At 43.1% G+C, this 15,278-nt stretch overlaps 1 protein-coding gene across 6 annotated transcripts in view; it reads right to left on the reverse strand.

Annotated features, from left to right (window-relative positions):
* Positions 1-582: 582 nt before the first annotated feature.
* The window catches only part of RNF130 (ring finger protein 130), a 111,946-nt gene continuing 97,250 nt past the window's right edge, over positions 583-15,278 (reverse strand). For 3 of the 6 annotated variants that reach the window (XM_028850015.2, XM_077937530.1, XM_015141639.3), the window contains 4 exons: positions 14,987-15,083; positions 12,024-12,228; positions 8,695-8,788; positions 583-770 (listed from right to left, as the gene is read on the reverse strand). In XM_028850015.2, coding sequence (XP_028705848.1) covers positions 755-770; positions 8,695-8,788; positions 12,024-12,228; positions 14,987-15,083 — 412 coding nt within the window. In that variant the 3' untranslated portion in view covers positions 583-754. The remainder of the gene's footprint in view (positions 771-8,694; positions 8,789-12,023; positions 12,229-14,986; positions 15,084-15,278) is intronic. The other 3 variants (XM_028850016.2, XM_077937531.1, XM_015141641.3) reach the window with 1 other exon arrangement.

Raw genomic sequence — 15,278 nt, forward strand, 5'->3', positions numbered from 1 at the left:
GTAAAGCAAAAATACTTCATTGGCACATGTAAAATTGCTCTCACCCTACTTTTTTGAATTTTCTGTTTTTAAAAGAACACAAAGTAGGTAAAAAAAAAAAAAGATCTCAGACAGCTATAATTTATTACTAATTAGGTATGGCTTGGAAAATCTTTTTTACACTTATTCCTTCATTCCACAAATATTTATTGAGCACTTACTATGCGCAAAGCACTCTGTTGGGTGCAGAAGCACAGTGGGGAGCAAACGTTCCAAGTCCCTGCTGCTGGGGGTGCCGAAGCTCTGGGGAAGGCTGATCAAGCACAAAGAAGAAATTATTAGAGAGTGAATGTCCACGTTGAAGAATGAGTAAATCAACTGACCACCCTAAGCGGCATCACCAGCAGCACGTCCCCACTCTTGCGCCCTATGTGGGCAGGAACCCATGTGAAGACACCAAGAGTAAGTGTCAATCCCTGTTCCTCTCACGGGAGCCAGGAGCACATTCTGTCTCTGAAACACAAACAAGTGCAATCCGGTTCTGCGATCTCCAAATCAGCCCTCAAAACACAGGTCTGGTTAATAATACTCAATAGCACAGTCTTTTTATTTTATTATTTATTTCTTTTAATACAAAGCTTTGGCATTAGCAATTTTATGAAAAAATAAAATGTACTAAAAATAAATGCTTGTGTGGCATGATTGGTAAATGATGCACAAAAATAGGTTCTTTTTTCCTTCAAGGCAATCAGTCAGAAAGCAGTTTTTTTCTTCTTCAAAACCATTCTACCCTATGGAATAAAAGGAAAAAAGAAGTCATAAATTAGTTAAAGAGTAGTCAAATGTTTAAAGTAACAGAGAAGTGACCCTAACTGAAGGGTGGCCTGGGCTGTCCCCAGCTATTTCCCAACCCCTCTGGTAAGGCCAGGAAGCCATTAAGTGTTTTCCCAAAATCAGCAGTTTCAGATCTGCAGGTGACTGACTCATCCACCTTAGAGGTGCTTTAATACGCCCAAAACAATGAAGGAAAAGGTGAGGCCCATGGTGTGTTGTTTAAATACACAGGGATGATTATCATACAATTTACAGCTTATCCTGGTTTAAATACATGTTCTGAATGCTGAGGGTGCTGAAATCTGTAGCTGCTGTCTTTAAAAAAATGCTCCTCTTACCCCTCAAACAAGAATGTCTTTACTTATTGTGAAGTGACAGGGATATATGGCTGTCTCACAGGAATCCTCCAGACCTTGTGTATGTGTGTTTCTGTCCTTGTATCAGCTGGAAAAAGAGCCTATGACCTTTTGACGAGCCCCTGCGCTGACCCAGCTCCTGCTGCCCTCTCTGCAGCCCTGTGTTGTGGCACTGCCCTGGCTTTCTGATGCCTTGGATTCCTGCTCATTTCCAGAGTCCCCAAATCGAGCTGTTAGCATGGATCTCTTTCTTTCAGCTGGGCTCCAGATCTCTGCTTCAAACCACACAAGCTTTGGTTATTATACAACTCTCCAGCAACTCTTGATTTCAGCTCCTGCTCGCCACCCTGACTTCCTCCTTCAACTCTGTTTTTACCTAATCGATCTTCCTGCCTCCATGCTCTAGCACAGCAAGCAACTTCGCAGCCACTAGGAATATCTCTCTGCTGAAAAGCCTCAGAGCCCATTACCAGCTCTTTACGAGAATAAAGTCCAAATTCTGTCTCCTGCCTACCGCCACCACCACCTACGGTAGACACACCAAACCACACAACTCCCTGATCCTGGTCTGTGCGGTCCTCACTGTGTGCCCTAATCATGCCCAGGCTGGTTCCTCAGTCACTCCTCCATGCAGCCTTTTCAGCTCCCCCAAAGGTAAAGCAGCAGCTCCGCAGGCATGACCCAGAAGGGCCTTTGCCTCCCTCACTCTCCAGCCACACACACTCCCTCACTCTCCAGCCACACACACTCCCTCACTCTCCAGCCACACACACTCCCTCACTCTCCAGCCACACACACTCCCTCACTCTCCAGCCACACACACTCCCTCACTCTCCAGCCACACACACTCCCTCACTCTCCAGCCACACACACTCCCTCACTCTCCAGCCACACACACTCCCTCACTCTCCAGCCACACACACTCCCTCACTCTCCAGCCACACACACTCCCTCACTCTCCAGCCACACACACTCCCTCACTCTCCAGCCACACACACTCCCTCACTCTCCAGCCACACACACTCCCTCACTCTCCAGCCACACACACTCCCTCACTCTCCAGCCACACACACTCCCTCACTCTCCAGCCACACACACTCCCTCACTCTCCAGCCACATACACTCCCTCACTCTCCAGCCACATCAGCACGCACATGAGGGCACAGCCCTGAGCTCCAGTGGGGCCAGGCCAGGTCTCCGTTAGGTTCAGCACTGCAAGCCCAGGAGCCTACTTGGGAAACGGCATCTCAATGAATGAGGAGGCGTTGTCAACTTTTTTGAAAAACCTCTGGTATAAAGGATATTCACAACTTCACATAAAGCTCTGTACTTTATTATTTCTTGTAGTTCCTATTTAAGGTAACACATTTTCTAATATTTCCTCAGAAAAACTGAATATTAAAGACTTTCAAGGGGTAATCAAGTTTTTAAATCTACTTTATCTTGTTGCCTCTTAAAGAAATTATAGGCTGGGCATGGTGGCTCATACCTGTAATCCCAGCACTTTGGGATGCTGAGGCAGGTGGATCACCTGAGGTCAGGAGTTTGAGACCAGTCTGAACAACATGGCAAAACCCCATCTCCACTAAAAAGACAAAAATTAGCCAGGGGCAGTAGCGGGCGCCTATAGTCCCAGCTACTCAGGAAGCTGAGACAGAAGAATCGCTTGAACCTGAGAGGCAGAGGTTGCAGTGAGCCGAGATTGCACCATTGCACTCCAGCCTGGGTGACAGAGTGAGACTCTGTCTCAAATAAATAAATAAAGTAAAGCAAAATAATAACCACTGCCAAAGAGAGCAGAGAAGTCCAATGCAAGTTCCCACTGCCTTTAATACTCATGTTGCAACTGCATTTTTAGGAAACAAAATTTGTCTTCTTCAACCACATTATTTGGCACTCCTCTCTGCAGTAGTCAAATGCAAGCAGTCTAAAGGAAAAGGCTGGAACCACAGGTGCTGGGTTTGAATTCCAGTGGCCTTCTTCCTGTGGCATCCCTCCAGAGTCCTACTCACTCCCTCGAAGCCCTAATTTATTCTTTTGTGTATATGTCTCTCACACTCAGATTGGCTACAAGGAGAATAAATACTAAGAGAAAGAAGAGGATCCACTATCCAGCAATACACCTCAAACAGAGGTTAATTTTAAATCTTTTCGGGAATTGTTACAAGACAGATTGTGTGAGCAAAAGCTTATCAGGCTGAGAACTAAAAATTCAAAATTCTTTAGACAAGTGTTTCTCAAACTAAAGCATACAACCTATTAATGGGTTTTAAAATCAATTTAGGAGTTAACAACTAATATTAACAACAAGGCAGAGGGTTGGCTACATCAGAGAATACTGCATGCAGTCAGGGAAGTGTCTGTGAAATTTGTTTCAGTTACATATGGGAGTACTAGGTCACAATGCAAAATGTATCTCTCACAGCAGGAGATGGTTTTTTAAAAGTCTGAAAAACGCTGCTTTTGATATTTAAGGCTCTAAAAGAGGTAACTGAAAGAGAATCCAACACCTCTCGTTGGCCTCTGATCTCTCCTCGGACAATTCAAGAGGGACCCTCAGCACAGGATGAGTCTTGCCTTAGAGCCTTCCACCTGACGTGAGGTCGGCCTGTGAACAGCTCTATCCTGCAGCTTCCATCTGAAGAATTAGATCCTGGTGCAGGCTCGCTAGCTTTCAAAGTGTCCCGTGTTTTGGATGGACAATTTTAACTAATACAAAGTTTTCTTGTTTTCTTTCTTTCTTTCTCTCTTTTTCTCTCTCTCTTTCTTTCTCTCTTTTTCTTTTTTTTTTTTTTTTTTTTTTTTGAGAGAGAGTTTCACTCTGGTCACTCAGGCTGGAGTGCAATGGGGCGATCTTGGCTCACTGCAACCTTTGCCTCCTGGGTTCAAGTGATTCTCCTGCCTCAGCCTTAGCTGGGATTACAGGCACCTGCCACCACACCCGGCTAATTTTCATATTTTTAGTAGAGATGGGGTTTCACCATGTTGGCTAGGCTTGTCTCGAACTCCCGGCCTCAGGTGATCTGCCCGCCTCGGCCTCCCAAAGTGCTGGGATTACAGGCGTGAGCTACCGTGCCAGGCCACAAAGCTCTTTCGTATATCAAGTGGAAATCTACCTCCCTGTAGATATCGCCAGAGCTCCAGAAATACAGAGTAAGAGTCTCTCTGTATGCACTGGTTAGTCACCATGAGACTCTTTTGAGTACTGAACCAGGCAATATGGGTAAAAGAGGCCAGTGTAGGACTAAGATCTTGGAAGGCATTCAATAAACAGTAGTTATTCTCATCTTTAAGAGTCTTTCAAACACCTGGAAACACCTCTCATCTCACCTGGTCCCCTCTCTTCCAAAACAAGTATCCCCAAGACATCAAATAATTAAAATTGCAGACCCTTTTATGTTGGGCTAGTTTCTCAATATTCCTCTTAAAAAGAGTACTGAGCACTCATGCCTGTAATCCCAGCACTTTGGGAGGCCGAGGCAGGTGGATCACAAGGTCAGGAGTTCAAGACCAGCCTGGCCAAGATAGTGAAACCCCATCTCTACTGAAAATACAAAAAAATTAGCCAGGTGTGGTGGCGGGTGCCTGTGATCCCAGCTACTCAGAAGGCTGAGGCAGATAACTGCTTGAACCCGGGAGGTGGAGGTTGTGGTGGGCCAAGATGGCACCACTGCACTCTGGCCTGGATAACAGAGCAAGACTCCGTCTCAAAGAAAAAAAAAAAAAAAGAGTACTGAGCAAAATAATTCAGAAATACTGAGAGTAAAATAGAAACATCAACTCTTTTTATATAAAGGAGTTTATATATATAAATTTCTGATACTACACTAAGAGGAGGAAGCTCACCAGCAGTTTCCTGGTGGACCTGCTACAAGAAGCCAGGGCTTCCTGATCTCAGGTTATGCCACTGGAACATCTGCTCTAGTTATTTCATCACCTTTACCACTTCAGATTCATTTCCTCATGCCAAGACTTTTTTGAATCTTGAATAATGAGCTACCCTTCTCTGCAAATCTTAGAACATGATTTCTATGAATCAGAATCTAGCACCTGGAAAAAGGCTCTAGGGGATACCTAGTCACGCCTCCCATTAAACTTAAAATCTCTGCTACATATTTGTATATGTTCCTCAAATACAAATAATAAAAATATTTATCTTTCTTATTTTGAGGGAAAACTAGAGTGACACAAATATCAGTTGGTAAATGTTGACATTTCACAAGGTTTATATGAATAACCAAGTAGAGCAAAAGACCCCTTTTGGGAATTGAAATTCGATAACCTTGCTTACCCAGGTACTAAGAAACAGAGGTATGAGAAGCCAATACATAAATATATTTACCTTACATTTATTTGCTTCTTTGACTACCATCCTGTTTATATTTGCAAAGTTTCAAAATTTACCAGATCTGTTTGCAGTGTTAAAAACATTTAATATATAGTTGCAGTACTTAAATAAATAGTATTTAATCATAATAGAAGGGCAGTGACTCCAAACCCAAGGGCTTTTTGATGGACTTCTGATTGAAGCCAACAGCACCAAGCCCTTGGTAAATGCACCCAGCATGGTGAGGGAGGGATGGGGGCTTCCATCCCTTGTGGGGATCCTCCTTGTGTAGTCAGCAACCCACCCATGGCAGGGGGCCCTGGACCGCCTGGGTCCCACACACTGCCCTTACATCGTGCCTGCAGGGTTTCAACAGTGAGTAGACAGGGTCAAGGACTTGCTTGAATAGTAATATACAAGAACAGTGACTAGTAACACTGCCAGAAAAGTAAACTATTCTAGTAGGTATATGCATAGAGGTGAAGTTCAGTATCAATTTTCAGACAGTCATTAAAATGTCAAGAGATGAAATCTGTTTATATATGACTATCTTACAAATGGATGAGGCTACCCAGAAAATTAAGCCAGGGCAATTAAGGTGAAAAAAAAAATCTTATTTTGGTTGTAAGTTTCTTGGTAGATAAAGGCAAAAACAGAAATCAAATAGATGTTGAAAAATTCATTAATAAAGAATAATTACAAATTTATTTGCTAAAATAAACTTTTTTCTGGAATAAAATCACTAGGAATTTGTCATTGACATTTTTGAGAAAAAGATATTGGGTAAAAGTACTATTATCTTTCCTATCATCTGCCACAATAAAAACTGCCTTTAAAAAGATTAAGTAATTCATGCTGTTAAAAAAAAAAAACACAACACATAAAAGCACACATTGAAGAAGACATTGCCCCAGATTCTAATGTAAGATAATCACCATTCATATTCTGGTGACCATCCTTGCTTGTATCCACATGTGTGCATACACAACACGCACACACATACACACACTCTCCATTTTTCTCTCTAAATGAGATCATGAATATTGTCCTTCAGTGGTTTTGACTGAAGGCACAGAAATAACAACCAAATGAACAACTGTGAAATCAACCCTCTACAACTGCTAATGGGAGAAGGGCTGGACTAAGGCATGGATCTAAGATCCATGACTTAGATTCTGAGTCATGCAGGCATTTAGGCATGGAACTAAAATATTATGCCCCAGATACTATGATTTCTAATAGGTAACATGTCTACTGAGCAACTCTCATTTTAATCTGATAAATGAACTGAACATCAGACGGATTCTGAGTGACAGTCAGGTGACTATTAAACTACCCAATACTTCTCGAAAAGTACCTAGTGTAATTATTTGCTTGTATTGGTTATCACTCATTTGTGAACTTTTTGAGAAGTAGGCTTATATTACTACCTTGCCTGATGGGTTAGCATGGGAGTAAGCAAAAGAGGTGGTTGTGGGTGAAATAAGTGTTTCTCTCCAAAATAAGGTTTGAATCATAGCTACTCACAGAGTTACTATGGTTCTGTGTCCTATTTCATGGAAGAAATTCAATTCAATTCCCAGACAATAAAGGCAGATGGCCACCTTACTAACAGAACTTCAATAGCACTGCAGTGGCATTGGCTTGGCTAACATTTATTGAGCACTTCTTATGTACCAGGCACTGTGCTAAGCATTTTATATGCTGATTCTCATAACAACCCTGCCATATGGTCCTAGCATTATCTGTTTATGAATGACTACAAGGAGCTTCAAATAAATATAACTGCCCATGTCTTACAACTGAAAAATGGAGGAGCTGAGAGTCAAATCCAGGTGTGTGTGACCCTAGAGTCTAAGGAATTAGGTGCGCCATGCTGAAGGAAACTGCATGGGTGGCCAACAGCAGCAGCCAGTGGTTCACCTGCTGGATCAGTGCAGTGCTCCTCTGAAGGCTGGGGAATGCCACCTGACCCTGACGTCTGTGAGCCCCAACACGTATGGGCTCACGGATGCCAGCGGGCACTTCTTGCAGGTATCTGGCCCACTGATCAGGTTTAGATCGAGTAACACGTGTCACTGCACGTGGAGGCCACTTGCCCATTGTTTCTATAGCCAGACAATGGGCAGTCAATTAAATCAACTGCATGAGGTAGTTTGGTTATTACTCATCAATTAAAGTATCAGGACATAATTGAAGAGAGAGATGATGTGAATTCCACCCATACCAACTGAGGTTCAAATGTGGGCAGTGCACCGGGGTGCTTTCATCTCTAATTAGTTTTCATGAATATTGGTAAAAGGAAGGACTGAATCCTTACGATATCCTCAGTAAATGTCCAAAATTTGGAACAAAACAAAACAAAGCAAAAATTAAAAACCCTTTCTATACCTTATCCCTACGGAAAACTACTCTTGGAACAGCACTGGATCAAAATGGACCGTTTAACAGTCATCTAGCCCAATCCTCCATCCTCTGAAAACACCTCACTACAGCACCCCTGACAAGCGACATCCAGCCTCTGCCTGCATTCCCAGTCCTGGGCATGCCCTACAGCAAACCATCCTGCCACTAAGCAACCTCACTGACAGATGTCCTTCCTCTTACCGAGGTGAAGCCTGCAGTCACGAAGCCTGCTCTTTGGTCGTCATTTTGCCCATGGAGATAGTGCTTAGACTTATTTTCTCTTCCCCCTCACAGTTGTCCTAATATCCGGAAACAGCGGGTCTTTTAAATTGCTTCTTTCCTGCAGGCCAAGTACCCGAGGCACTGGTCCTGACTACAGGTATGGGTGCCAGGGCTTCCCCAGAAGCTAGACATGCAAGGCTCCAGGTAAGTGTGACGAACACAAAGTGGGGCTCTTCCCGTCAGCGATGAGGACACTGGCAGCCTTTTACACTCTATACTGTTCCTTTGCCATTTGCATTACACTGCTGATTCATTCTAAGCCTGTGGCTAATGAAAACCTCTGGATCTTTTCTCAAATGAGCTGTTCTTGTTGAATAAGGTGGATTCCCAATCTGTGTTGCTGACTAAAAATATATGTTCATGAAATAAAGTATTTTGCTAGACATGATCCCATCAGGATCAGTATGAAACTGGTGGAAAGCCAATCCTCACCACCTTCGTGAAAATGGCTCCATGTGTTTTCCTGGGATCATCTGGCACATGCAATCCAAAAAACAATTTGTTACTTACTCATTAGCATTCAAGCTAGCTGTGGCTCTGATGATCATGTAGCAGAGTGTGAGGGCACTGAGGAGGCCAAAACTGGCAATAATAAACCATTCTTCTGTTGACAAAGGAAAGGGAGGAAATCACTCTGGGGAGAAGGTTTAAGTCAAATCGATGCCAACATTTCCCTCAAATGCAACGAAGCAGACGTCAACGGAGGTGTAAGCCAAGACTGGCCCAAGGAGGTGAAGCAGGAGGTTTGCCAGAGAGCTACTAACTGGAGAAGGTTAGTGGAGTACTGGTGAAAGCTGCAAGGGAGAAAGGAAAGCATGGCCCAACCGTTTCTTCCATTTAGGTCCTGAGGTCTGTGAGCAGTGTAGCCACCAAAAAGTGTATGGTGAAAATATGTATATAAAATTGCACATGGACATAGATTTTTTTCATTGTTCATGTAAATGGCAGTAAAGCAGACTAAGCATATTTATAACCTTCTTTCCTTCTTCATTCTGTCATTTCTGCATGGCTTTCATTCTTAGTCAAAGGCTGAGGAGCACGGAGCAGCGGTTCTCCAGGTCCTGTGGGTGCTCCCAGCAGTCTGCGAGCCGGCCTCCCATGGCATCCATGGCTACATTTTTCTCTCTTACGCATGGGCTTACTTGGGATATTTATGTAAAAAGAACATCTCACTGGTGTCTCAAGAAACCAGAAACTGCTCTTCCCGACCCCACTGCCGAGGAGCAGCACTGGCTGTCCAGGCTGTGACACGCAGAAGTAGGAAGGGCGGGGGACTGACCGGGTACTTGGCCACCAAAGAGCTGGAAACCTTTGGTGCTTACAACTCTAAGGATTTTCATCTAGCCTGTCTCTCTCTCTCCATCCGGATATTTTCCCTTACTTTTTCAGAGCCAATGTTGTCAAGGTAACATTTTAAAAACAGTATGTATTGAGAACCTCAAAAACAACCTAAGAACCGATCTGACTTGCTAAAAAGTCTTAACTCTAAAATATTTCTTAGAGTACACTGACTAGGGCTTTTTTAACAAACTGTTACACAATAAAATTACCTATATATCTGCAAGAAGGAAGAGAGAACTATTTACACGTGGACTGCCAAATATTTTATGCACAAGCTGTATATAACATGTGTGTTTCTCAATCTGGGTTCCACAAATCCTAACCTCGCATGCAAAACTGTGTGTGCCTAGGCCTTTTTCTAGAAAAACATACTTTTGTTAGATTTTAAAGGTGGTGACTTTCAGAAGGTCACGAAGCACTGCTCTGGAGGACTTCCGGGTCCGGAGTGTGCTCTATGAGCACTTCTCTGCCCACCTTAGCTTATGTTATGAAAACCCCTACTGTTTAGACATCAGTACAGCCACTGCCTCTCAAACTACAAACTTCCTCATCAGTAGATTGAAGCTTTTTATTTAATCAGCATGAACGTTCAAGAACACATATAAAACCCACCATTTTTACCTGTAATGTTTTAAGTTAGGGAAAATGTATATGGCATTTAAAAAAATCAAGAGCCGAATGCCATCACCATCAAGGAACTTAACACAGTATCCTCTTTTTTCTTCTTGGAGACTTTTACATATGATACGCAGACTACCTTGTAGAACTTTGTCACATCTATGTTTCCAAATTCTGAGTATACTATCCCATATTTGCATGTCTGTGTGTGTGTGTGTGATTTCAATTTTAAAAACTTGTAACAAAAGGAAGTAGACACCATCATAAAACACCCAATATGCTGGTGGCATTTCCACAGTGCCCCCCTGCAGCAGGCCTGGCTACCTCTGCCCCCAGTGCCTACTTAGCACAGTGCCTTGCACACAGTGGGTGCCAGTTGGATGCATTGTGGTTGCTATGGTGCTACAGAGCTTCAGAGGGAAAGCAGAGGTAGCTGTGGTTTAGTTCAATCACATGAATTTTATTTATTAACATCGTGTAAATTCTGCTAAAGATGATTCATTTGGTACATGAAGTAATTTTTTGTATCATCAAAGCATAAGGTTTTGAAAGGACATTTCTATATAAAATATAATGGGATCAGTATTTAATGTAGTAAGTAGTAGGTGCTCAATAAATGTTTGATCAATGAAGGACCTGAAAAACTCACTAATAAACCAACAACCTTTGTGTTCTTTATTGCTACTCAATCAAGTTTTAAAACTGTAGACCACAAAACCTAAACACCAAAGAAAAACCATGAAATGCTATCAAAATGAATCACTGAGAGATGGTGAGAAATGAGCCAAACTACGCTCAAAGCATAGTTTTCCCTATTGCATAACTGAATGAGGGCTCTCTTGAGTGTAGACAGATGACAGAATAAAACCTGGGGAACCATTTTCTAACAATAATGTCTGGTTGGTTAAAAACATGAATACTTTGATTGAACAGACCACACAAGTCTTAATATGTAAAGGAGAAAACATTTTGTAACAGTGTCATCCATTTCACTGACTCCCAGAGTGGAGTGGGGTCCCACCAGCCTCAGGGTCTGACGCTCTAGGCAAGCAGCAGCAGGTACTGGAAAAGGCAACAGCAGAGCAGCAACAAGGAAGATGGGTGAAAGGTTGTTAGATGAAAACAACATGTAAAGAATGGAAGTGAAGAGAAAAGCTGGCTTGTTGAGGGGTGAATGCCTGTGAGGCCCACACACACGCCGTCAGCTCACTCATACCGTCCTCAGGCACTGCCATCAAAATACTCGGCATTTCTTTCCTGCTTGTCGACAGTGCAATGTGAAGATTTTCATAACTTGCTCACGCTATTTTTTTTCAGGCAGACTGTCCTTTGGCTTTTCTCCTACCTCATGTACAATTATACCAAAGAGTTAAGTGCCAAGAGACCAAACTTCCATAAAAAACTTAAAATAAAGTGCGCAACAGGCTATGTTCCAAGAACTGTGAATTTTTAGGTTCAAATTATAGATGAGTTTCCCACTAAGTAGCCTGTAGTCCTGGAGGTGGAGAACACCAGCGCTCACAGCATACAACACACCAGCAATGCTGCTGGGGGCCTGTGACACCTTCCAACATCTCCTTTTAAATGCCTGTTTGTAAGGCAATGATTTCAAAACAAGGTTTATAATACAGCGACTAAGACAGACCTCAACAGCTACTCATCAAATGCAGCTATTCCTATTAATTATACACAAACACACCAGCTACTTATCATAAATAAAGTTTCATTCTTCCAAATACCTGTTTTAACAGAAACACACATCCCTTTCTTGGTTACAGTCTGTGTTGCAGGCTGAGGCGAGTGCCTTGACTCTCCTGATGGTCCCGAATGCCCATAGAGGCAGCCACATGCCCTGTGCCTGAGCGGAGGCCCCCACTTACTTGTTACTGCAATGTTGATTTCTCCTGTTCTCGGAGTGAGCTCCCCATCCTGAGGAAGAGGCGAGATCCCCGAAGTTCGAAGTGGCTCAAGGCCGAGGGAGTTGTCGCCGGCAAGGTCGCCAAGGGCTGATCTTCGGTTTACAGCTTGGGTTCTGGTGAGCCTTTCCATATCGAATGCTACGTTATCAGTACATGGCAAATTCGGCTGCAAAATATTTCTAGGTTAAAAATAATTGTAAGGAAAACAAATCCTTTCGTAAGATTCTAAAGTTTGACGCCCTGTTGCAAAGACCTTATTATTTCCCTGTGATATCCTCTCATTTATCTGCCCACCTACCTACTCCTCTCCTCTCACCCTAAGAGTTTTTCTTCAAAAGGCACAGAGATCTCTTCTCAGAAATGGTACAAAGGAAAACCAAAATTCACTGCAGATCAGAGAAAACTGGTCATGGCCCGCAGGCACAGGGAGTCGTAATCATTAACATAAAGACACCAAACATCCAGTTTAAAACTGTAAACTGTTACTTTACTTCATGGTAAATGTCCGTGTTGAAGAATCCCAGGTAACAGATAACACCTCTGTCGTCCTACTAACTTCTCCGAAGCCCCATTTCTCTGGCAGTCAGTTTTTAGGTATCGTCTGCCTTTAAACACAAGTAAAGCATCAAACCAAGAGGAGGTCAAAGTTGAAAAGACTTTTGAACTATACGAAAATCATCTGTTTCAAAACCTAAACACCTAATCCTGAGGGAGAGGTATAGAGCTGCTTAGGGCCAAAGTCTACCAATTAAAAAGTGAGCGCCAAAAGTCTTCCATTGTAACAGTGTGGATGTTTGGTTTACCTAACAACCTTTGGTTCTCTCAGCACGCAGCAGCAGGCCGCACATGAGAAGCAGAGCTGGGAGGGATGGCTGTGAGAAGTTTATATGTTTCTAGAGAGAAGTTTCAGCCAAGCAAACCTGGAACCAATGGCTTTCTGGGCAAAAGAACCGTTTCAGGTCATCTCAAAGCCTTATTTTAAAAAAAGCAAAACACAGTGTACTAAGTGATGCTCAGACTCATACCCAGTTAGAAGAGGTTTTTTTTATGTTCATTACATGTAAGGATCCATGATAACCTACAATACATTTTAGAAGGATTTTTGTTATAAACAGAGGAGAAAAGTATTAGCACTTAATATACTTAACAAACAGGCTGGGCATGGTGGCTCACACCTGTAATCCCAGCACACTGGGAGGCTGAGGCAGGCAGATCACGAGGTCAGGAGATCGAGACCATCCTGGCTAACACGGTGAAACCCCGTCTCTACTAAAAATATAAAAAATTAGCCGGGCGTGGTGGCAGGCACCCGTAGTCCCAGCTACTCGGGAGGATGAGGCAGGAGAATCACGCCACTGCACTCCAGCCTGGGCGACACAGTAAGACAGCCCCAACAAGAAGGGATTATCCAGTCCATGGTGTCAGTAACACCCAATACTTTCAGTAACCCCATGTTAAATGGCATCACCACTGACATGATCTCTGGAGACAAAGGACAAATGGGGTATTACTGCCCAACTGTATACACTGAAACTGTGTTTGACAGTATATTTAAAATAAGATGACTTCGATCTTCTTTGGGTTGCAAGCTAAAATGAGTTCATCTGTTGGATCAAACTAAACTTTTTGTTCCATAGGGAGATTATTCTTTCATTCTTTGAGACCAGAAACTATGTTATTTTCTGATAAAAAAAGCATAACCCTGGATATACATGCTTCTCTTAAGCAAGGACTAACCAAGGTCCTTGGTTACTCAAGTCAGTGTTGACCTGGCACCTGCCACAGCTGGACTCTGGCACACCTGGCGACGGCCCCTGCCAGGCTATGGTTGCCAACAGTTCTCCTTGGGCTTCAGGCACTGTCTGCCTTCTCTGCTTGCAACTTACCAACCCCCAAGAGATCAAAGTCAAACTTCAGGCTAAAGAACATAGTTTTATATTATGCCAAGCACAGAGGAGATTACGACTGGAACAGAGTCAACAGCATACAGCCTACCTTTTAAAAAAAGATGTTGGAATGAAGAAAAATCATGTCCTTCTCTCTTTCTTCATCTCATACTCCTCACCCAACAGAAGCACACTTTTAAAAGTGGACCATGCCAGGTGTGGTGACTCATGCCTACAATCTCAGCACTTTGGGAGGCTGAGGCAGGAGGATCACTTGAGGCCAGGAGTTTGAGACCAGCCTGAACATCTTGTCTCTTCAAAACATAAAAAAGTGGCCAGGCATGGTGGCTCATGCCTATAATCCCAGCACTTTGCGAGGCTGAGGCGGGTGGATCACTTGAGGTCAGGGAGACCAGCCTGGACAACATGGTGAAACCCTGTCTCTACTAAAAACACAAGAAATTAGCCGGGGGTGGTGACCGGTGCCTGCAATCTCAGCTACTCAGAAGGCTGAGGCAGGAGGATCGCTTGAACCTAGGAGGCAGAGGCTGTAGTGAGCCAAGATTGTGCCATTGTACCCAGCCTGGGCAACAAGAGCGAAACTCCCTCTCAAAAAAAACAAAACAAAAACAAGTTAGCCAGGCATGGTGGTGTGTGCCTGTAGTCCCAGCTACTCAGAAGGCTGAGGTGGGAGGACTGCTTGAGCCCAGGAGTTCGAGGTTATAGTAAGCTATGACTGCACCACTACACTGCAGTTGAGCCACAGAGTGAAACCTTGTCTCTTAAATTTAATAAAAGAAAAAAAAAAGGACTAGTACAGTTATTTACCTTCTCTTCCAGGAGTTCTCTGAGATGGGTTAGACTTCTCAGTAATCTGGAAAAAAGGTCCTGTTGGGCTTACATGGTTACATGGCAAATATAGCCAGTGTTTTCTTGTGTGTCTTAGTCACGCCTCCTATTATGCCAATTGTGTTATACTTTATTACACATACATATAATAATACATAAAAGTGATAACAAATAAAATAGGAAACATACCACAATTCCCAAGGCCTTCAATATATTAAGTTTGCACATAGGACAGGTACAGTGTTCACTAAGCCAGGGATCCACGCAGGATTTGTGGAAAACATGCCTATAAAATAATGCAGAGTTATGTCACAAATTACACACCGAGAAATTTATTAGGCCAAAATGGAAACAAAGGGAATTTTTAGTCTGTTTTCCCCCCTTTCAGAACATATTTTAAGCCCCAAGAGACAAATATTGGGAATTTATTAAAATATAGCTTGCAGAAAATCTCCTGAACCCAACCTCATATGTACAACAC

This window comes from Macaca mulatta, chromosome 6 (assembly GCF_049350105.2).
Source record: "Macaca mulatta isolate MMU2019108-1 chromosome 6, T2T-MMU8v2.0, whole genome shotgun sequence".
Classification (NCBI taxonomy): domain Eukaryota; kingdom Metazoa; phylum Chordata; class Mammalia; order Primates; family Cercopithecidae; genus Macaca; species Macaca mulatta.